The 24,000-nt window shown below is 44.2% G+C and overlaps 1 protein-coding gene across 8 annotated transcripts in view; it reads right to left on the bottom strand.

The window, feature by feature from the left end:
* Positions 1-24,000, bottom strand: part of DAP3 (death associated protein 3) — a 55,498-nt gene that overhangs the window by 27,888 nt on the left and 3,610 nt on the right. For 3 of the 8 annotated variants that reach the window (XM_033196154.1, XM_033196155.1, XM_033196153.1), the window contains exon 2: positions 630-683. In XM_033196154.1, coding sequence (XP_033052045.1) covers positions 630-683 — 54 coding nt within the window. Of the gene's footprint in view, positions 1-629; positions 684-1,770; positions 1,831-9,201; positions 9,209-17,436; positions 17,549-21,191; positions 21,219-24,000 lie in introns of those variants that run through there. The other 5 variants (XM_033196156.1, XM_033196157.1, XM_033196158.1 and 2 more) reach the window with 5 other exon arrangements.

Raw genomic sequence — 24,000 nt, forward strand, 5'->3', positions numbered from 1 at the left:
AGTCAGGCGTTCGAGACCAGGCTGGCTAATATGATGAAACACCGTTTCTACTAAAAATACAAAAATTAGCTGGGCATGGTGGCACGCACCTGTAGTCCCAGCTACTCGGGAGGCTGAGGCAGAAGAAATGGTTGAACCCGGGAGGCGGAGGTTACAGTGAGCTGAGATTGCACCACTGCACACTCCAGCCTGGGTGACACAGTGAGACTCCATCTCAAAAAAAAAACAAAAACAAAGTACTGAACAATTATTTGGTGAAAAAATGAAGCAAACCAGCAGAATGGTCTTTTTCATGTACAATTTTATTTTTTATTCTATTTTAGATGCTAAAGCTGTAAACTGGCAACTTGTTTTTCTTTTAAATACTTCATTAAGGGATGATAACCATTCTCTAGTTGGCTAGAGAAAGTTGATAAAGATAATTACAGTCAAACTTACTTATGTTTTCTGGAAAAATATTAATTCTCCTATCCCATGGTAAATTCTCAAGCACAATTATTCTACTGAAACCTGTTACATATGAAGTTTTCCAGAGCATTTCACTCTAGATACAATGAATCCATCTAAAAATAAGAACCCAGGAACCTAAAGGCAATATGCACAGAGTGTTCAGGTCAGTCAGGACTCACCTTATGGATCCTAGAGATAAGCCTTGTTATTCCTTTCAGCATCATCCTTGCACTCTTAAAACAAAAAAAATGAAAAGGTAAACCACAAATGGGAAAAGATATTTGCAACATGGAAAACTGACAATAGATTAATACGGATTAATAATCTATATTAATATCTAGAATATATAAAGAATGCCTACGGTTTCATAAAGAAAAATGAGCAAAAGACATAAACTGGCATTTCACAGAAAAGAAAACACAAAAGGCTAGTGAACCCATGAAAAGATTTTTGAACCTCATTACAAATCAGGGAAATGCTAATTAAAATGATGAAAACCAGATACCATTCACAATCATCATACCGGGAAAATTAAAAAGTCAGGCAGGACACAGTGGCTCACACCTACAATCCCAACACTTTTGGAAGAACACTTTGCGGGGCTGAGGTGGGTGGATTGCTTGAGCCTAGGAGTTCAAGACTGGCCTTGGCAACAGAGTGAGACCCTATCTTTACAAAAAATATAAAAATTAGTAGGGTATGGTAGTGCATGTCTGTGGTCCCAGGTCCTCGGGAGGCTGAGGCAGGAGGATCACTTGAGCTCAGGAGGTGAAGGTCACAGTGAGCTGAGATGCACTACATTCCAGCATGGATGACAGAGACCACCTCAAAAAAAGAAAAGAAAAGAAAATAGGCCAGGTGTAATAGCTCATACCTGTAATCCCAGCACTTTGGGAGGTCAAAGTGGGCAGATCACTTGAGGTCAGGAGTTCGAGACCAGCCTGGCCAACATGGTAAAACTTTGTCCCTACCAAAACATATTTTAAAAAATGAGTTGGAGGCCAGGTGCAGTGGCTCACGCCTGTAATCCCAGCACTTTGGGAGGCCAAGGTGGGCAGATCACGAGGTCAGGAGATTGAGATGGTCCTGGCTAACATGGTGAAACCCTGTCTCTACTAAAAATACAGAAAAATTAGTCAGGCGTGGTGGCGGGCGCCTGTAGTCCAGATACTTGGGAGGCTAAGGCAGGAGAATAGCATGAACCTGGAAGGTGGAGCTTGCAGTGAGCTGAGATCACGCCACTGCACTCTAGCCTGGGAGACAGAGCGAGACTCTGTCTCAAAAAAAAAAAAAAAAAAAATTAGGAGTAGTGATACGCACCTGTAGTCCCAACTACTCTGGAGGCTAAGGCAGGAGGACTGCTTGCATCCAAGAGGTAGAGGTTGCAGTGAGCTGATATCACACCACTGTACTCTAGCCCAGAAAACAGAGTAAGAATCCGTCTCAAAAAAGAAAAGAAAAGAAAAGAAAAAAAATTAAAAAGACAATAGCAAATGTTAAATAGGCTGTGAAACATTACATTGTATTAAACTTTCATACATGTCAATGAAAGTATAAATACAAGTATCTTTGCAAAGTTGAAAATGCACAAACCAGGCCAGGCGAGGTTGCTCGTGCCTGTAATCCCAGTACTTTGGGAGGCCACGGCAGGTGGATCACCTGAGGTCAGGAGTTCAAGACCAGCCTGGCCAACATGGTGAAACCCAATCCCTACTAAAAATACAAAAAATTAGCTGGGCGTGGTGGTATACACCCATAATCCCAGCTACTCAGGAGGCAGAGGCAGGAGGATCACTTGAACCTGGGAGGCAGAGGTTGCAGTGAGCCGAGATCGCGCCATTGCACTCCAGACTGGGCAACAAGAGTGAAACTCTGTCTCAGAAAAAAAATAAAGGGGGGGAAATGCTGCACAAGCCGGCCGGGCTCAGTGGCTCACACCTGTAATCTCAGCACTTTGGGCAGCTGAGGCGGGCAGATCACCTGAGGTCAGGAGTTTGAGACCAGCCTCGGCAAGACAGTGAAACCCCATCTCTACTAAAAATACAAAAAAAAAAAAAAAAAAATTAGTCAGGGTGGGGGGCAGCGTGCGCCTGTAATACCAGCTACTCAGGAGGCTGACACAGGTAAATCGCTTGAACCCAGGAGGCAGAGGTTGCAGTGAACTGAGAATGGACCACTGCACTCCAGCCTGGGTGACAGAGCAAGACTCCATCTCAAAAAATAAATTAATTAGTAAATAAAATAAAATACACAAGCCTATGACCCAGCTATTCTACTCCTTGGTACTTACTCTAGAAAAACACTTCTACGGCCGGGCATGGTGGCTCATGCCTGTAATCCCAGCACTTCGGGAGGCCAAGGTGGGTGGATCACCTGAGGTTAGGAGTTTGAGACCAGCCTGGCCAACACGGTGAAACACTGTCTCTAATAAAAATACAAAAAATTAGCTGGACGTGGTGGTGTACGCCTGTAATCCCAGTTACTCAGGAGGCTGAGGCAGGAGAATCGCTTGAACACGGGAGGTGGATGTTGCAATGAGCCGAGATCACACCATTGCACTCCAGCCTGGGCAGCAAGAGTGAAACTCTGTCTCAAAACAAAAACAAAAACATTTCTATATGTACACTGGGAAATATATATATGGAGGTTCATACTAGCAGAGTATGAATTGTAAAAAAACTGTAGAAAAACCAAATATCCCTTAGTAGAACAGTACATAGAGACAGTCATAAAATGGAATATTAGAAAGCAATTAAATGAAAAAATTACCATTGCATGCATCAATATGGATCTCAAAAATGAATACTGAGTGAACACTATTTGGAATGATATAACATACAAAATTCAAAACCAAAAAGCTTCTTTAATTATTTGGGGGATATAAATAGGAAAACTGAAACAAAAAGGCAAGAGAATGATAAAAACAACATTTAGAATAATGGTTACTTCTGGGGAGAAAGAAAAGGGAAAAAGATTGGGGCAGGGCACATAAGGAAACTGACAATAAACTATTACTAACACTGCATAATGGATACATGAGAATTTATTAATAATTTTTTTATAATTAATAATTTTATTCATATCATGTGTATTATATTCATTCTTTTGTATACAGGAAATATTTAATTTAAAAGCCCGAATCTTTTGGAGCTAAGAGGTTTAAAATACTTAAATGTAACTCTTAGTATCTAGTAGTTGTAGAATAACTGAATTAAATGTCTATGTAATTAATTAGTTCATTTTGGCTATCTTTTTTTGTTTTGTTTTGGTTGTTTTGAGATGGGGTTTCACTCTTGTTGCCCAGGCTGGAGTGCAATGGCATGATCCCGGCTCACTGCAACCTCCACCTCCCGGGTTAAAGCAATTCTCCTGTCTCAGCCTCCTCAGTAACTGGAGTTAGAGATGTCAGCTACCACGCCTAGTTGATTTTTATATTTTTTAGTAGAGACAGTGTTTCACCATGTTGGCCAGGCTGCTCTTGAACTCCTGACCTCAGGTGATCCACCTGCCTCGGCCTCTCAAAGTGCTGGGATTACAAGCATGAGCTACCACACCTGACACCTTGGCTATCATTTTCACCTTTCTTTATTTTATTTTTTTATTTTTTATTTTTTGAGATGAAGTCTTACTCTGTCACCCAAGCTGGAATGCAGTGGTGTGATCTTGGTTCACTGGAACCTTGCCTCCTGGGTTCAAGCAATTCTCCTGCCTCAGCCTCCTGAGTAGCTGGGACTACAGGCACACATCACCATGTCCAGCTAATTTTTGTATTTTTAGTAGAAACGGGGTTTCACCATGTTGGCCAGGCTGGTCTTGAACTCCTGACCTCAGGTGATCCTCCCACCTCGGCCTCCCAAAGTGTTGGGATTACAGGCGTGAGCCACCACACCCTGACACACCTTTTACAACCCAAATCTTTAAAGCAACAATAATAACAACCATAGAGTTGCAACCAATTAACCCAATAGTTACTGAGCACCTACTGTGTGTCAGGCTCTGTGAATACAATGGTGAACAAACTATTACAGTCCCTGATCTTATAGTCAAGAGAATCACATAGGCTGGGCATGGTGACTCAGTGTGTACAGTGGCACAATCACAGTTCACTGTAGCCTCTGGGAGGCTGGTGTGAGAAGACTGTTTGAGCCCAGGAGTTTGAGACCAGCTTGGGTAACAGTAAGACCACCAATTCCACAAAAAAAAAAAAGAAAGAAAGAAAAAAATTAATTAGTTGGCCATGGTGGTGCAGGACTAGTCGTAGCTACTTAGGAGACTGAGGCAAAAGGATCACGTGAGGCCAGGTCCTAAAGGCTATAGGGAGCGTGCCACTGTACTCCAGCCTGCATGATATAGTCAGATCTGGTCTAAATAAATAGATAAATAAATGAAAAGAGGCCAGGTGCGGTGGTTCATACCTGTGATCCTAGTACTTTGGGAGGCTGAGGTGGATGGACTACCTGAGCTCAGGAGTTTGAGACCAGCCTGGACCATATGGTAAAACCCCATCTCTACTAAAATACAAAAAATTAGCCTGGCATGGTGGTACATGCCTTTAGTCCCAGCTACTCAGGAGGCTGAGGCGGGAGAATCGCTTGAACCCGGGAGGCAGAGGTTGCAGTGAGCTGATATTGTGCCACTGCACTCCAGCCTAGGCGACAGAGCAAGACTCCATCTCAAAAAACAAATAAATAAATAAATAAAATTTAAAAATAAATAAAAAGAGAGAGAGAGTCACATAAATTCCTTTAATTTTATTTCCTTTAAGTTTTTTCTTTCTTTTCTTTTTTTTTTTTGAGACAGGGTCTCACTTGGTTGCCCAGGATGGAGTGCAGTGGCAAGATCACAGCACACTGTAGCCTCGAACTCTTGGGTTCAAGTGATCCTCCTTCCTCAGCCTTTCAAGTAGCTGGGAATATAGGTGTCGTTGCCTGGCATATTAAAAAAAATTATTTTTTTTTGGTAGACATAACCCTTGCTATGGTGCCCAGGATGGCCTTGAACTCCTGGGCTCAAGTGATCCTCCTGCCTCAGCATCCCAAAGTGCTGGGATTACAAGTATGAGCCACCATGCTCTGCTTCAGCTCTATCACATTTTTTATTTTTCTTGAGACAGGGTCTTGCTCTGTCATCCAGGATGGAGTACAGTGGCACAATCACAGTTCACTGTAGCCTCGAACTCCCCTGCTTAAGCGATCTTCCCACCTCAGCCTCCCAAGTAGCTGGGATTACAGGCACATGCCACTGTGCCTGGCTTTTTTATTTTGTAGAGACAGGGTCTCACTATGTTGCCAGGGATGGTCTTGAACTCCTGGACACAAGTGATCCTCCCACCTCAGCCTCTCAAAGTGCTGGGATTACAGGTACGAGCCATCGTACTTGGCCTTAAATATACTGGATTTGTTTATCTCTGAGATGGAATCTCGCTCTGTTGCCCAGGCTGGAGCACAGGGGCATGATCTCGGCTCACTGCAACATCCACTTCCCGAGTTCAAGCAATTCTCCTGCCTCAGCCTCCCAAGTACCTGGGACTACAGGCGCCCACTACCACGCTAGCTAATTTTTGTATTTTTAGTAGATACAGGGTTTCGTCATGTTGGCTAGACTGTTCTCGAACTCTTGACCTTAAGTGATCCTCCCGCCTCGGCCTCCCAAAGTATTGGGATTACAAGTGTGAGCCACCATGCCCAGCCATACTATTTAATGGACATGCCAAAGCACTTCTAAACTCAGTCATTCAAGAAGTGTATGACATGATTCCAAATGCCCACACTATAGAGTCTACAGTGGTGAATAAGACTGGGATGGTCTCTACTGGCCTGCCTGCCTTTTTACTTGTGGGATTTCAGGGCTCCTTTTCTAGAGTGCAACGTCACTCCAATAGTATTTGACCTGCCCCACTGTGCTCCCCAGATCCTCTCAATGCTCCCCGGCACAACCACTACTGGAAGAGCTGTGGACTATGAAGCAGGCTGGATACTGGAGAGGAAGGAGTGTGTGACATGGTCCAGATGCACTTCTTTCCATAGGTGTGCCTGTGGACACTGGGGCTATTATTTTGCCTATGTTATAGACACTATGAGAAATGATGGTCAGAACGTGTAATCAGCTTTCATTCTAGGACACTATCATCTTAAACCCAAATTAAAATAAATGATCTACCAGCATCCAGTCTTAAACATTTTCTCCACTGAAGCCTTGCTTAAAATTCTTCAGTATTTTCTCACTACTTTATTATTTTGTGAGTTCGGGTCTCAGTCTGTTGCCTAAGCTGGAGTGCAGTGGCGCAATCTCGGCTCACTGCAGCCTCTAATTCCTAGGCTCAAGTAATCTTCCTTCCTCAGCCTCCTAAGTAACTGGGACTACAGGCACATGCAACCACCTGGTGGCTAATTTTTTATTTTTATAGAGATGGGGTCTGGATATGTTGCTTGGGCTGGTCTCCAACTCCTGGCCTCAAGTGATCTTCCTGCCCTGGCCTCGCAAAGTGCTGGGATTGCAAGCGTAAGTCACTATGCCTGGCCCTCACTAGTTTTCAAGTTAAAAAAAAAAAAGTCGGCCGGGCACGGTGGCTCAAGCCTGTAATCCCAGCACTTTGGGAGTCCGAGACGGGCGGATCACGAGGTCCAGAGATCGAGACCATCCTGGCTAACACGGTGAAACCCTGTCTCTACCAAAAAAATACAAAAAACTAGCCGGGCGAGGTGGCAGGCACCTATAGTCCCAGCTACTCGGGAGGCTGAGGCAGGAGAATGGCGTAAACCCGGGAGGCAGAGCTTGCAGTGAGCTGAGATCCAGCCACTGCACTCCAGCCTGGGCGACAGAGCGAGACTCCGTCTCAAAAAAAAAAAAGTCTAGGTAGGGTGCAGTGGCTCATGCCTCTGGGAGGCCAAGTCAGGTGGATCATGAGGTCAGAAGATCGAGACCATCCTGGCTAACACAGTGAAACCCCATCTCTACTAAAAATACAAAAAATAAGCCAGGTGTGGTGGCGGGCACCTGTAGTCCCAGATACTCAGGAGGCTGAGGCAGGAGAATTGCTTGAACCCAGGAGGCAGAGGTTGCAGTGAGCCAAGATCGTGCCACTGCACTCTAGTCTGGGTGACAGAGCAAGACCCTGTCTTAAGAAAAAACTTGTCGGCCGGGCGCGGTGGCTCAAGCCTGTAATCCCAGCACTTTGGGAGGCCGAGACGGGCGGATCACGAGGTCAGGAGATCGAGACCATCCTGGCTAACACGGTGAAACCCCATCTCTACTAAAAAATACAAAAAACTAGCCGGGTGAGGTGGCGGGCGCCTGTAGTCCCAGCTACTCGGGAGGCTGAGGCAGGAGAATGGCGTGAACCCGGGAGGTGGAGCTTGCAGTGAGCTGAGATCTGGCCACTGCACTCCAGCCCCGGCGACAGAGTGAGACTCCGTCTAAAAAAAAAAAAAAAAAAAAAAAAGAAAAAACTTGTCAAGCTGATTTGGTTTGGCTATGTCCCTACCCAAATCTCATCTTCAATTGTAACTCCCATAATTCCCATGTGTTGTGGGAGGGACCCCATGGTAGATAACTGAATCATGGAGGTGGTTTCCCCATACTGTTCATGTGACAGTGAATACATCTCACAAGATCTGATGATTTAATAAGGTGTTTCCCCTTTCACTTGGCTCTCATGCTCTGTTGTCTGCCACCATGTAAGATGTGACTTGCTCCTTGTTGCCTTCTGCCATGATTGTAAGACCTCCCCAGCCACATGGAATTGTGAGTCCATTAAACCTCTTTTTCTTAATAAATTATCCAGTCTTGGGTATGTCTTTATCAGCAGCATGAAAATGGACTAATATACAGGCTAATCTCAAAATTCATATGGAAATGCAATAGACCTAGAATAGCCCAGGTATTCTTGAAAAAGAACAAATTTGGAGGCCTCATACATCCTAATTCCAAAACTTACTACAAAGCTACAGTAATCAAGATAGTGTGGTATTGGCATACATTTACATCATGGTCAAATGATTTTTTTTTTTTGAAATGGAGTTTCGTTCTGTCACCCAGGCTGAAGTGCAGTGGCGCCATCTCAGCTCACTGCAACCTCTGCCTCCTGGGTTCAAGCAATTCTCTGCCTCAGCCTCCTGAGTAGCTGGGATTACAGGTACCCACAATCACACCTGGCTAATTTTTTGTATTTTTAATAAAGACGGAGTTTCACCATCTTGGCCAGGCTGGTCTTCAACTCCTGACCTCATGATCCACCAGCCTTGGCCTCCCAAAGTGCGGGCATTATAGGCATGAGCTACCACGCCCAGCCTGGTCAACTGATTTTCAACATGGATGCTAAGACAATTCAATGAGGAAAGAATAGTGTCTTCAACAAATGCTGTTGGGACGGCCTGAAATTCACCCACAAAAGAATGAAAATGGACCCCTACTTTACATTATATACACAAATGAACTCAAAATAGATCACAGACCTACTCATAAAAGCTCCAGGTACAAAACTTGCAGGGGCAAGTTTTTGAATTTTTTTTTTTTTTTTTTTTTTTGAGCCAGAGTCTCGCTCTGTCGCCCAGGCTGGAGTGCAGTGGCGTGACCTTGGCTCATCAGCTCACTGCAACCTCTGCCTCCTGGGTTCATGCCATTCTCCTGCCTCAGCCTCCCAAGTAGCTGGGACTACAGGCACCCACCACCACGCCTGGCTAACTTTTTGTATTTTTTTTTAGTAGAGACGGGGTTTCCCCCTGTTAGTCAGGATGGTCTCAATCTCCTGACCTCGTGATCCACCTACCTTGGCTTCCCAAAGTGCTGGGATTACAGGCGTGAGCCACTGGGCCCGGCCCAAGTTTTCTAATTTTCTACAGAAGAAAGTAAATCTTCATTATAATGTGTTATGCAATGGTTTCTTAACCATAACATCAAAAGCACAAGCAAAAAAACTGAAAATGGAGAAATGAATTTTATCCAAATCAGACACTTGTACTTCAAAGGATACCATCAAATAAGTGAAAGACAGCCCACAGAATGGGAGAAAATATTTGCAAATCACACAAAACTTAACTTATATCCATAATATATAAAGAAGTCTTACAACTTAACGATACGTCAACTCAAGGCCAGGTGCAGTGGCTCATGCCTGTAATCCCAGCACTTTGGGAGGCCAAGGTGGGCGGATCATGAGGTCAAGAGATTGAGACCATCCTGGCCAACATGGTGATATCCTGTCTCTACTAAAAATACAAAAATTAACTGGGCATGGTGGTGCACGCCTACAGTCCCAGCTAGTAGGGAGGCTGAGGTAGGAGAATCGCTTCAACCCAGAAGGTGGAGGCTGCAGTGAGCCAAGATCATGCCACTGCACTCCAGCCTGGTGACAGAGTGAGACTCCGTCTCAAAAAAAAAAAAGGCAACTCAATTTTAAAAATAGGCAAAAGGGTCAGGTGCAATGGCTCATACCTATAATTCTCACACTTTGGGAGGGTGAGATGGGAGAACTGCTTAAGCCCAGGAGTTTGAGACCAGCCTGGGCAACATAATGAGACCCTGTCCTCTACCAGAAATTTAAAAAATTAGCCAGGTGTGGTGGTGTGAGCCTGTGGTCCTAGCTACTTGGGAGGCTGAGGTGGGAGGATCACCTGGGCCTGGGAGCTTCAGGCTACAGTGAGCTGTGATCACACTGCTACACTCCAGCTCAGGTAACAGAGTAAGACCCTGCCTCAAATTAAAAAAATAAAAAGGAAAAATATCTGAATAGGCATTTCTCCAGAGTAGTTATATAAACAGCTGATAAGCACATGAAAAGATGTTCAACATTACTAGTCATTAAGTGTTGGGAAAAAGGCTTATGCGGTGCCTGCATAAACTGGCCATAAAAATACAGGACAATAAGTTGTGGAAAGCCACAAGAGGCCTCTGAGGAGGAAGTTCTTCTTATCACCATTATGTTCCCATGCTCTGAGCGCATCCTGCTCTCTTATCTACAAACACTGTACTCAAGAAGAAGGATGCTCCTCTGAAGCATTGGAATGTGGCTAGATATGCAGGATCCTACTTAAGCCCGCTCCCACCAGCTAACTAAAGATATGCTGTTTGAGTACAAAGGAGATTCACTTAAACTGCCACTGCTACAGATTACGTGTATGACATACTGCCTCCCTTTCATTGTTTTGCTCTGAACGTCTGCTTCTTAGATCTAAGTGACTGTACTCAGTAAACAGTGTGAAGACCAGAACTCCGGGCCTCTTGCAGCCTCCATTTTGTGACTGGCTTCCTGGATCCCACCTTTATGAACTCTTAACCCGTCTCTTCTCATTTCTTTGTTGCCACCGGACTTCGGATACCCTATGGATGGTGTTGAGGCTGGTCCCCAACATTCTGGTGCCCAACGTGGGGCTCGAAAGAATCCAGTGAAGGAACACTCGAGCATGTGAAATGGAGGATCGACGGACAAAGGACTCGCCAGGACGAAAAGGTTTTAAGCTCTGCAGGTAAGCGTGGCACTCCGAGAAAGCTAGGGACACAAATGGAACAAACTGAAAGTAAGTACGCCATGTATTTGAGCTTGCTATGGCAGCTCTTGAAGCATGGTGGGATAAAAGTTGATACGAAAAATCTTATGGATTTGTTTTATGCTGTGGAACAACTTTGCCCTTGGTTCCTGGAACAGAGAACTTTGGAATTGAAAGACTGGGAAAGAGTTGGAAAGGACCTTAAAAGAGCACATAGAAAGGGAAAGGAAATTCCTTTGCCTGTTTGGTCAGTTTGGTCATTGGTGCGTGCAGCATTGGAGCCTTTTCAGATAGATGATGAGGCTGAGTCAGAGGAGGAGAGAGGGGAGTTTAATGATCAGGCCTCTGAGCCGCCTCTACCAAGTACTAACAAAAAGGGAGAGTCCGGAGTGTTGCTGGAAGTCCGGGACCCCAAACGGAGGGACCGGCTGAAGCCATGGCGAAGAACATAAATTGTGAAGATTTCATGGACATTTGTTAGTTCCCCAAATTAATACTTTTATAATTTCTTATGCCTGTCTTTACTGCAATCTCTGAACATAAATTGTGAAGATTTCATGGACATTTATGACTTTCCCAATCAATAGTCTTATAATTTCCTATGCCTGTCTTTAATCTCTTAATCCCGTCATCTTCCTAAGCTGAGGATGTATGTCGCCTCAGGACCCTGTGATGATTGTGTCACCTGCACAAATTGTTTGTAAAGCATGTGTGTTTGAACAATATGAAATCTGGGCACCTTGAAAAGAACAGGATAAAAGTGATTTTCAGGGAACAACGGAGATAACCATAAAGTCTGACTGCCTGAGGGGCTGGGCAGAACAGAGTCATATTTCTCTTCTTTCAGAAAGCGAATAGGAGAAATATCGCTGAATTCTTTCCTCAGCAAGGAATAACCCTGGGAAAACAAATGCATTCCCAGGGAGAGGTCTGTAAAATCGCCACTCTGGGAGTGTCTGTCTTACGCAGTTGTAGATAAGGGATGAAATACACCCAGGTCTCCTGCAGTGCCCTCAGGCTTGCTAGGATTAGGAATTCTAATTCTAGCAAATTAGCGAATTCTAATCAGACCGGTTGTCTGCTCTCGAACCCTGTTTCCTGTTGCGGGACCTTCATCAGTAATTCTAGTTTCACCCTGGCCTTACGATCTTGCTCTGCCTCTCTGCTCTTGTGATATTTTATTGCCTTTGAAACATGTGATCTCTGTGACCCACTCCCTATTCGTACAACCCTCCCCCTTTGAAATCCATAATAAAAACTTGGTTTTGTGGCTCAGGGGCATCACAGAACCTGCCGAAATGTGATGTCACCCCAGTGACCCAGTTGTAGAATTTATCTCTTTTGTACTCTTTCTCTTTATTTCTCAGACCAGCCGACACTTACGGAAAATAGAAAAGAACCTACGTTGAAATATCGGGGGCTGGTTCCCCCAATACCAGAGGTGATTTCTGCCAATCCTCCCAGTCTCCCTAAACCTATGCAGAAAATTGTTCAGCCCACAGCTACTTCAGAGAAATGTCTGGAATGGCCACCTCCTCCTCAGCCAAGTGAGTGCAGGGGGAGGGAGCCTGAAACTCGGCTTGCCATGCCCATTACTGTTCAACCCACAGTTCACTATGGTGAAGGAGCAATTCAGGCTCACCCTGAAGCATCCTGTTTGGGTTGAACAGTGACGGCTCCCTCAGGAAAACTTGGGGGTGCTCCATGAAATAGTTAAAAAGCTACCAGAAAAAGGATATATTTCACCCACTTTCTCTTCTTGGAATTCCCCAGTATTTGTGATTTTAAAAAAATGTATGGTAGATGGTGCAGGCTGACCGACTTACGGGAGGTCAACGCTGTAATTCAACCAATGGAAGCTTTACAACCAGGACTCCCATCCCCCACCATGCTCCCTAAAGACTGACTGCTTGTTATTATAGATTTAAAAGACTGCTTCTTTAATTCCATTCTTTAATACAATTCCTTTAGCAGAGACAGATTTTGAAAAATTTGCCTTTACTATCCCTGCCATTAATAACAAAGAACCTACAGCCAGATATCATTGGAAGGTTTTATCCCAAGGTATATTAAACAGTCCCACAGTTTGTCAAACTTTTGTAGGCAAAGCTATCCAGCTTGTTGGAGATTAATTTCCAGATTGTTACATCATTCATTACATGAATGACATACTATGTGCAACAGAAAAATAGAGACCAACTTATTCAACATTATTCATCTTTGCAAAAGGCAATTACAAATGCTGGATTGCTTATAGCACCTAACAAAATTCAAACAACTCTTCCTTTTCAATATTTGGGGATACAAGTACAAGATAGAGCCATTAAGCCTCAAAATGTTCAAATCAGAAAAGATTCTTTAAAAACCTTAAATCATTTTCAAAAATTGTTAGGAGATAATCATTGGATTCAGCCCACCTTAGGAATTTCTACTTATGCTATGTCTAATATTTTCTCAATATTGAGGGGAGATTCCAACTTACACGGTAAAAGAGAATTAATACCCAAGGCCATGAATGAGTTAAGAGTAAATGAAAAAAAGTTCAGTAAGCCCAGGTCAGTAGGATTGACTCAGTCTTGCCTTTTCAATTCATTACGTTCCCTACTTCTCACTCCCCAATGGGGGTTATTGTTCAAAATAATGATTTGGTTGAATGGTCTTTTTTGCCACATAATACCATGAAAACACTTACAGTGTATGTAGATCAGATGACAATTTTAATTGGACAGGCTCGTATGCAAAGTGTTAAACTTTGTGGCACTGAGCCCAATAAGATTATAGTTCCAATAAATAAAAATCAGGTTAAACAAGCATTTATTAACTCAGTTACATGGCAAGTTGATTTAGTAGAATTTATTGAATGTATTGATAATCATCATCCTAAAAATAAAATTTTACAGTTCTTAAAATTAACTACATAGGTTCTTCAGAAAATTACTCATGATGCCCCTTTGGAAGGAGCCATGATTGTTTTTACTGATGACTCCAGTACTGGGAAAGTGGTACATATGGGACCTTGTGATAAAGTTATCCACACTAATTTTTCCTCAGCCCAAAGAGCTAAATTACAGGCAATGATTGCAGTATTAGAAGATTTTCATCAGCTAGTTAATACTGTTTCAGATTCAGCTTATGCTGTATAAGCTACTCAGCATATTGAAATTGTCTTAATTAAATATATTATTGATAAACAGCTTTATTAATTGTTCAACTATTTACAAACAGCTGTGCGTGCTCGGGATTTTTCTTTCTATATAAGCCATATCCGAGCACATACCAATCTTCCAGGACCCTTAACTGAGGCTAATGAGCAAGCTGACTTGTTGGTTTCCCCCATACTTACTAATGCCCAAACTTTCCACTCATTAACACATCTTAATGCAGCAGGACTTAAAAAGAAGTACCAAATTATGTGGAAACAGGCCAAGGACATTGTACAACATTGTCCTCAGTGCCAGGTACTACAACTAGCGCATCAAGGAAATGGTGTTAACCCTCGAGGGTTGGCACCTAACATGATCTGGCAAATGGACATCACCCACATTCCTGCATTTGGCACACTTTCTTATGTCCATGTGACCATAGATACCTATTCTCATTTTATATGGGCTACTCGTCAAACCAGCAAGACACCACCACATATAAAAAGACACTTGCTTTCCTGTTTTACTGTCATGGGAATTCCACAAAAATTAAAAACAGACAATGGACCAGGCTACTGTAGTAGATCTTTCCAAACATTTTTAAAACAATGGAGCATTGAACACAGTATGGTTATTCCCTATAATTCTCAAAGGCAAGCGATTGTTGAGCGAGCCAATTGAACCTTAAAAATGCAATTACATAAATAGAAAATAGGAAGAGATATGGAATATTCCACTCCTCATATGCAATTACAGTTGGCTCATTACCTTAAATTTTTTGAACATCTCCCGGAATCAGGTTACTACAGCAGCTGGACAGCATGTAAAAGGACAGAAGGTAAATGTTCATGAAGGAAAACCTGTGTGGTGGAAGGACTTTAAAACAAAGACCTGGGAAAGAAGGAGAGTTATAACATGGGGAAGAGGGTTTGCTTATATTTCTCTAGAAGAAAACCAGTTTCCAGTTTGGCTACAAGATACCTTAAATTCTACAATGAGCAAAATTCCAAAGAAGAGAAAAGGCTTTTGGAACCAAGATCTCTACCCCCTAGCATGCCTGATGGCTCGAATGAACATTTCAGCCAACCAGATGAAGACCAACAAAACCTGTCAAGCAAGCCCACCAACTTGGGGACAGATCAAGAGGCTGACCCACCTTGCAGAAGAAAACCTGAAAACACAACAAAAACCACTAACCTCGAGTAACCTGACGGTAGCTATGATTGCGGTAATTACTATGGCGGTAAGTCTCCCTGTGGCTACAGCAGACCAAAATTATACCTATTGGGATATGTCCCATTTCTGCCATTAATTAGGCCTGTCACATGGTTGGAACCCCCGGTTGAGGCTTATGTTAATAATAGTGTTTGGATGCCTGAGCCTACAGATACTCATGGGCCCTCTCACCCAGAGGAGGAAGGAATGTTAATAAATGTGTCCATGAGTTATCAGTTCCCCTGCTTTGCATAGGGCCAGCTATCGGTTGCCTAAAAGGCTACAGACAACAGTGGCTAGTTAAAATTCCAGGTCATAATCAAACACCAGTATCCTATCATTTATTTTCTAGATGGAGCCCGGATCACTCAGAGCTCAGTTCAATTGTAACAGTTTAAGCCCAGAAAAGAGAGGCGTCAACAACCTCAACAAAGGTCAAAGGATTTAGAAATATTGATTTGAGAGGACTGCATCTCTTTTTTTTTTTCTTTTTTTTTGAGACGGAGTTTCACTTTTGTTGCCCAGGCTGGAGTACAATGGTGCAATCTCCGCTCACTGCAACCTCTGACCCCCAGAGTTCAAGGGATTCTCCTGCCTCAGCCTCCCAAGTAGTTGGGATTACAGGCATGCACCACCACACCCTGGCTAATTTTTGTATATTTAATAGAGACAGGATTTCTCCATGTTGGCCAGACTAGTCTCGAACTCCCGACCTTGGGTGACCCACTGGCCTCAGCCTCCCAAAGTGCTGGGATTACAGGTGTGAGCTACTACTCCCACCAGGATTCCATCTCTGATCACGCTGTGGTACCGCGAAATAATTCCTATGGAATCGTCATTGACTGGTCCCCTAAGAAGACCTTTGCAGTTAATTGTACCAATCAGAATGATAGATGCAAGACAGGACTAAAAAAGGAACTATACTATCAAAGAGATGACACTGCTTACACTGAAAAACGTGCCCAGTTTCCCATAATTCCGACCGATTTTGGTACAGCCGGCCTACATCCAAAAATGATTAATCCAATAATAGGCCCTGAACATCCCAAATTATGGAAGTTAATCATGGCCCAATCTCATATTCGGGTTTCGGAAGAAAAATATTATCTTGAGGGAAAAGGTGAGAGACTTCAATTTGTGTATCAGTTCCCACCAGCTAACTAAAGATATGCTGTTTGAGCACAAAGGAGATTCACTTAAACTGCCACTGCTACAGATTACGTGTGTGACATACTGCCTCCCTTTGACTGTTTTGCCCTGAACATCTTAGATCTAAGTGACTGTACTCAATAAATAGTGTGGAGACCAGAACTCTGGGCCTTTTGCTGCCTCCGTTTTGCAACTGGCCCCCTGGCTCCCACCTTTATGAATTCTTAACCTGTCTCTTCTCATTCTTTTGTCGCCGCTGGATTCTAGATACCCTACGGGTGGTGTTGAGGCTGGTCCCCCAAAATTAAGAAAATGCAAATAAAAACCACAATGAGATAACACTTCACACCCACTAGAATGACGAAAATCAAAAGAACTGATAATAACATGTTCTGGACAGAATCTGGAAAAACTAGGATTCTTTTTTTTTTTTTTTTGAGACAGAGTCTCGCTTTGTCGCCCAGGCCGGAGTGCAGTGGTGCCATCTTGGCTCACTGCAAGCTCAGCCTCCTGAGTTCACGCCATTCTCCTGCCTCAGCCTCCCAGTAGCTGGGACTACAGGCGTGCACCACCACCCCCGGCTAATTTTTTTTTTTTTTTTTTGTATTTTTAGTAGAGACGGGGTTTCACCATGTTAGCCAGGCCTGTCTCGATCTCCTTACCTCGTGATCTGCCCACCTCAGCCTCCCAAAGTGCTGGGATTACAGGCGTGAACCACTGCACTCGGCCAAAACTAGGATTCTTACATGTTGCTGTTGCGATTTTTTTTTTTTTTTGAGATGGAGTCTCGCTCTGTCGCCCAGGCTGGAGTGCAGTGGCCGGATCTCAGCTCAATGCAAGCTCCGCCTCCCGGGTTTACACCATTCTCCTGCCTCAGCCTCCCAAGTAGCTGGGACTACAGGCACCGGCCACCTAGCCGGGCTAGTTTTTTGTGTGTGTTTTTTAGTAGAGATGGGGTTTCACCGTGTTAGCCAGGATGGTCTCGATCTCCTTACCGCGTGATCCGCCCGTCTCGGCCTCCCAAAGTGTTGGGATTACAGGCGCAAGCCACCACGCCCGGCGTGATTTTTTACGTGGTAAGGCCACTTTGGAAAAGTCTGGCAGTTCCTCAAAAGGTAAAACATGGAGTTACCATATGAACCGGCAATTCCACTCTCAGGTATAAAAGAGAAATAAAAACAAGTGTATACAAAACTTGTACACAAATGTTCATAGCAGTATTATTCATAAGAGCCAAAAAGTAGAAATACCTCACATGTCCATCAATTGATGAATAAACATAACGTGGTATACCCATATAATGGAATATTATTTGGCAATACGAAACAAGTTCTGATTGCATGACACAATCTGGATAGATCTTGAAAACAAAGTAAAAGAAGACAGTTGCAAAAGACCACATATAATATGATTTCAATTATATGAAATGTCCATAATTTGCTTATTAATTATGTAACTGATTTAGTGGTTGTGAGAGGCAATGGGAGGGAGAAATGGAAAGCAACTTACTGACAGGATTCTTTTGGGGGTGATAAAAATGTTCTGAAGTTAGATAGTGGAGGCTGGGCATGGTGGCTTAGACCTGTAATCCCAGCACTTTGGGAAACCAGGAGTTCAAGACCAGCTTGGGCAACATAGGAAGATCTCATCTCTAATAATAATCAAAAAAATTGGCCAGGCATGGTGGCTCACGCCTGTAATCCCAACACTTTGGGAGGCTGAGGCAAGCAGACCACTTGTGGTCAGGAGTTCAAGACCAGCCTGGCCAACCTGGTGAAATCTCATCTTTACTAAAAATACAAAAATTAGTCAGGTGTGGTGGCTGGCACCTGCGATCCTAACTACTCGGGAGGTAGAGGCATGAGAATCGCTGGAACCCAGGAGACAGAGGTTGCAGTGAGCTGAGACTGTGCCACTGCACTCCAGCCTGGATGACAGAGCAAGAGTCAGTCTAAAAACAAAAAACAAAACAAAACAAAAAGGCGGGTGCAGTGGCTCACCCCTGTAATCTCAGCACTTTGGGAGGCCGAGGCGGTCAGATAACAAGATCAGGAGATCAAGACCATCCTAGCTAACATGGTAAAACCCCGTCTCTACTAAAAATACAAAAAATTAGCCGGGCGTGGTGGCAGGTGCCTGCAGTCCCAGCTACTCGCGAGGCTGAGGCAGGAGAATGGTGTGAACCCAGGAGGCGGAGCTTGCAGTGAGCCCAGATCGCGCCACTGCACTCTAGTCTGTGCGACAGACTTGAGACTTCGTATCAAAAAAAAAAAAAAAAAAAAATTAGCTGGATGTGGTGGCATGTGCCTGTAGTCCTAGCTGATCATGGCTGAGGTGGGAGGATCCCTTGAGCCAAGGAGCTTGACGTTGCAGTGAACCAGGACTGCACTACTGCCTTCCAGTCTTGGCGGTGAGTTCCTATCTCAAAGCAAACAAACAAAAAAAGTGTAAATTTGCAGAAGAGTTGCAAAGGCAGTACAAAGTGCTTTCTTATAATTCTCATTAAACTTTCCTTAATGTTATATACATATGACTACAGTACAATTTTCAAAATTAAGAAATTAAAGCTGGTACAAGACTATTTACTAAATTGCAGACTTTATTTGGATTTCCTCAGCGTTTCTGCTAATGTCTTCTTTCTTTTTTTGAGACAAGGTCTCACTCTGTCACCTAGGCTGTAGTGTGATGGCGTGATCTCGGCTCACTGCAACCTCTGCCTCGATCCTCCTGCTTCAGCCTCCCAAGTAGCTCAGACTACAAGCGTGTACCACCACACCTGTCTAATTATTGTGTCTTTTTGTAGAGATGGGGTTTCACCATGTTGCCCAGGCTGGTCTCGAACTCCTGGGCTCAAGCAATCCACCCTCTTCTGCCTCCCGAAGTGCTGAGACTACAGGCGTAAGCCACTGCACCCAGCCTAATGTCTTCTTTCTGTTACAGGATCCAGCAGAAGATTCCACATCTGGAGATCTTCTTCTGTCTTTATATCTATCACTGACATTACCTACCCTTTAAAAATTTTGTAAAAGGCATAAATTTGAAAATTATATCCTCATTAATCTAATTCAAGTCATTGATACAACTATTTAACAGGATAGGGTTACCTAGCATAGACTAGATCAGTAGCTCTCAACCACAGCTGCATGTTAGAATAACTTGAGTATAGTATATAAACTATATACTCGAGTACATAGTTTATATACTTTTTTTTTTTTTGTAGAGACGGGGTTTCATATGTGATCCAGGCTGGTCGTGAACTCCTGAGCTCAAGCGATCCATCCACCTTGGCCTCCCAAAGTGCTGCCATTACAGGTGCGTGCCACCACGCCCAGCTGATTTTTTATCTTTTATATAGAGTTAGGATCTCACTATGTCGCCCAGGCTGGTCTCAAACTTCTGGGCTCAAGCGATCCACCCGCCTCAGCCTCTCAAGGTGCTAGGATTATAGGCTTCAGCCACGGTGCCCAGCCCCCCTCGGTACAGTTTAAAAATTCTGATATACAGATTGTGCCTCAGACCAATTAAATCACAGTCTCCGGTAGTGGGAACTTAACATCAATTTTTTTTTTTTTTTGAGATGGAGTCTGGCTCTGTCGCCCGGGCTGGAGTGCAGTGGTCGGACCTCAGCTCACTGCAAACTCCGCCTCCCAGGTTTACGCCATTCTCCTGCCTCAGCCTCCCGAGTAGCTGGGACTATAGGTGCCCGCCACCTCGCCCGGCTAGTTTTTTGTATTTTTTAGTAGAGACGGGGTTTCACTGTGTTAGCCAGGATGGTCTCGATCTCTTGACCTCGTGATCTGCCCGTCTCGGCCTCCCAAAGTGCTGGGATTACAGGCTTGAGCCACTGCGCCCAGCCAGATGTCAATATTTTTAAAGCTTCACAGCTCATTCCAATGTGCAGCCAAGAGTGACAACCACTGCCTGCATGTCAGTGGTTAACAGAACTTCAACCCGTTTCACTAACATGTAGCCTTTAGGTATGGTTATTCAACCAATTAAACATTCAGTATACATCTCTCCAAAAAGCCACTGTGAGAGATTATCAAATGTCTAACTTTAATGAGGACATACCAATAATGTAATTTGATCTACCATTCTAGGAATTCTAACAAGAAGGATGTACTAGTCTGCCATGACTTTCTTTTCTACTAAACCCAGACTGATTCCTCACGATCAGTAATCTTTCTCTAAATTAGTAGTTCTCTACCAGGGGGATTTTGTCCCCTCCCCCAACATTTGACAATGAATGGTTGGAGACATTTTGGTTGTCACAACTGAAGGAGGGAGGGGAGGATGCTACTGGCATCGAGTGAGTACAGGCCAGGTATGTTGCTAAACAGTCTACAATGCACAGGAGAGTCCCCCACAACAAAGAATGATCCATCCCCAAATGTCAACAGTGTTGAGATTGAGAAAGATTGTCCTAAATTCCAAGTCCCATAGGAAAACTTTGGTTCACAAAGACTACTTTCATTGCTTTCATAATTTCAGCTAGAAAAAGCAGAATTCCTTATGCTGTATTTTCTTTTTTTTTTTTTTTGAGACGGAGTCTCGCTCTGTCGCCCAGGCTGGAGTGCAGTGGCCGGATCTCAGCTCACTGCAAGCTCCGCCTCCCGGGTTTAAGCCATTCTCCTGCCTCAGCCTCCCGAGTAGCCTACGGGCGCCCGCCACCTCGCCCAGCTAGTTTTTTGTATTTTTTAGTAGAGACGAGGTTTCACCGTGTTAGCCAGGAGGGTCTCGATCTCCTGACCTCGTGATCCGCCCGTCTTGGCCTCCCAAAGTGCTGGGATTACAGGCTTGAGCCACCACGCCCGGCCGTGTATTTTCTTATCTTAATAATATCTATCTCCCCAGGTCTGGATTCCTAGAACAACATTAGGGCTACAAAAGTAAAGGAGTTCTGAAATTTACTGATTATCACAAACTTCAACAGTGCTAACTTCTCCAAGGTCTCAGGTTTTCTGTTTGTTTTGTTTTGTTTGAGATAGGGTCTCCTTTTGTCCCCAAGGCTAGAGTGCAGTGGTGCTATCATAGCTCACTGCAGTCTTGGACTCCTGGGCTCAAGAGATCCTCTCCCTTCAGCCTCCTGAGAAGCTTGGACTACAACAGGGATGTCCAATGTTTTGGCTTTCTTGGGCCACGTCAGAAAAGGAAGTGTCTCAAGCCATACATATAAAACATACTAACACTAATGACAGCTGATGAGCTTAAAACGACAACGGCAAAAACGCTGCCAAAAAAAAAAACTCATGTTTTAAGAAAGGTCATGAATTTGTGTTGGGCCTCATTCAAAGCCGTCCCGGGCCGCATGCAACGTGCAAGCCATGGGTTGGACAACCTTGGACTACAGGGATACACAACGATGGCCAGCTAATTTTTTAGTTTTTTTTAATAGAGATGAGGTCGATGTTGCCCAGGCTGGTCTTCAACTCCTGATCTCAAGCAATCCTCCCACCTTGGCCTCCCAAACTCCTGGGATTACAGGTGTGAGCATCACGTCCAGCAAAGCTCTCAGTCTTATACCTCTAGGTGGTTTTGGTAGAAATTATGCAGGTAGTTTACAATTCTTTTTTTGTTTTTGAGACGGAATTTTGCTCTTGTTGCCCAGGCTGGAGTACAGTGGCGCCAACTCAGCTCACTGCAACTCCCACCACCCAGGTTCAAGCGATTTTCTAGCCTCAGCCTCTTGAGTAGCTAGGATTACAGACATGTGCCACCAAGCTCAGCTAACTTTTTGTATTTTTTTTTTTTTTTGAGAGAGTCTCGCTCTGTTGGCCAGGCTGGAGTGCAGTGGCACGATCTCCACTCATTGCAACCTCTGCCTCCCGGGCTCAAGCAATTTTCCTGCCTCAGCCTCCCGAGTAGCTGGGATTACAGGGGTGTGCCACCACGCCCTGCTAATATTTGCATTTTTAGTAGAGATGGGGTTTCACCATGTTGGCCAGGTTGGTCTTGAACTCCTGACCTCAGATAATCCACCCGCCTCGGCCTCCCAAAGTGGTAGGATTATAGGCGTGAGCCACCGTGCCCGGCCTGTATTTTTAGTAGAGACAAGGTTTCATCATGTTGGCCAGGCTGGTCTCGAACTCCTGACCTCAGATGATCCACCCACCTCGGCCTCCCAAAGTGCAGGGATCACAGGCATGAACCACTGAGTCCAGCTGAATATACACTTTTTAAACCTCCCCAGTTTTTAAAGCCCTCTTAGCTCTTCTATAATGGAGAAAGCAAGAAAGAAGGAAATACAGTAGTCCCCCTTATCCTTGGGAGAGCCACTGCAGGACTCCCAGGGGATGCCTAAAATCATAGAGAGTACTGATCACTAAATACACACACACACACACACACACACACAATTTTTTTCCTATAGGTATATACCTATAATCAAGTTTAATTTATAAATTTTGCACAGTAGGAGACGAACAACAATAGCCAGTAAGAAAATAGTAGAACAGGCCGAGCTCAGTGGCTCATGCCTGTAATCCCAGCACTTGGGGAGGCCGAGGCAGGCGGATCATGAGGTCAGGAGATCAAGACCATCCTGGCTAACACGGTGAAACCCAGTCTCTACTAAAAATACAAAAAAAAAAAATTAGCTGGGCGTGGTGGTGGGCACCTGTAGTCCCAGCTACTCAGGAGACTGAGGCAGGAGAATGGCGTGAACCCAGGAGGTAGAGCTTGCAGTGAGCCGAGATGGCACCACTACACTCCAGCCTGGGCGACAGAGCGAGACTCCGTCTCAAAAAAAAAAAAAAATAGTAGAACTGGGCTGGGCACAGAAGCTCATGCCTGTAATCCCAGCATTTCGGGAGGCTGAGGTGGGTGGATCACATGAAGTCAGAAGTTCGAGACCAGCCTGACTAATATGGTGAAACCGTCTCTGCTAAATATACAACAAATTAACCGGGCATGATGGCGCACACCTGTAATCCCAGCTACTGGGGAGGCTGAGGCAGGAAAATTGCTTGAACCCAGGAAGGGGAGGTTGCAGCGAGCTGAGGTTGCAGCAAGCAACTGCACTCCAGCCTGAGCGACAGAGTGAGACCCCGTCTCGGGGGTGGGGGCGGGGGCGGGGCAGGGGGATGGAAAGAAAATAGTACAACTAGAACAACATACCATAATAAAAGTTATGTGAATGTGGTCTCTTTCTCAAAATATCTCATTGAACTGTGCTCATCCTTCTCGTGTTGATGTGAAATGACAAAACATTTACAAGATAAGATAAAGTGAGTGACTTAGGCACTCACTGATGTGATATAGTGTTCATCTACTATCAATCTTCTGGACCTTCTGACTATGCCTAAGGGAGATCATCTGTTTTGGGTGATCCTGAATCATTGAGTCATGCCAATGTCCACAGTTGGATGTCAAAAGCAGATGATGTCAATGACTAACCGACGGGTAGCACATACAGCATGGTTATGTTGATTCACATCCAGGACAGGGTGGTGCAAAATTTCATCACGCTACTTAGAACAGTGGACAATTTAAAACTTAAACTACCATGGAAGGGACTATGATTGCTTCTTAGGGTAGTGGATATTCTAGATACTCTTCAG

Source organism: Trachypithecus francoisi, unplaced genomic scaffold, assembly GCF_009764315.1.
Source record: "Trachypithecus francoisi isolate TF-2019V2 unplaced genomic scaffold, Tfra_2.0 Lachesis_group5, whole genome shotgun sequence".
NCBI classification, from domain to species: Eukaryota; Metazoa; Chordata; class Mammalia; order Primates; family Cercopithecidae; genus Trachypithecus; species Trachypithecus francoisi.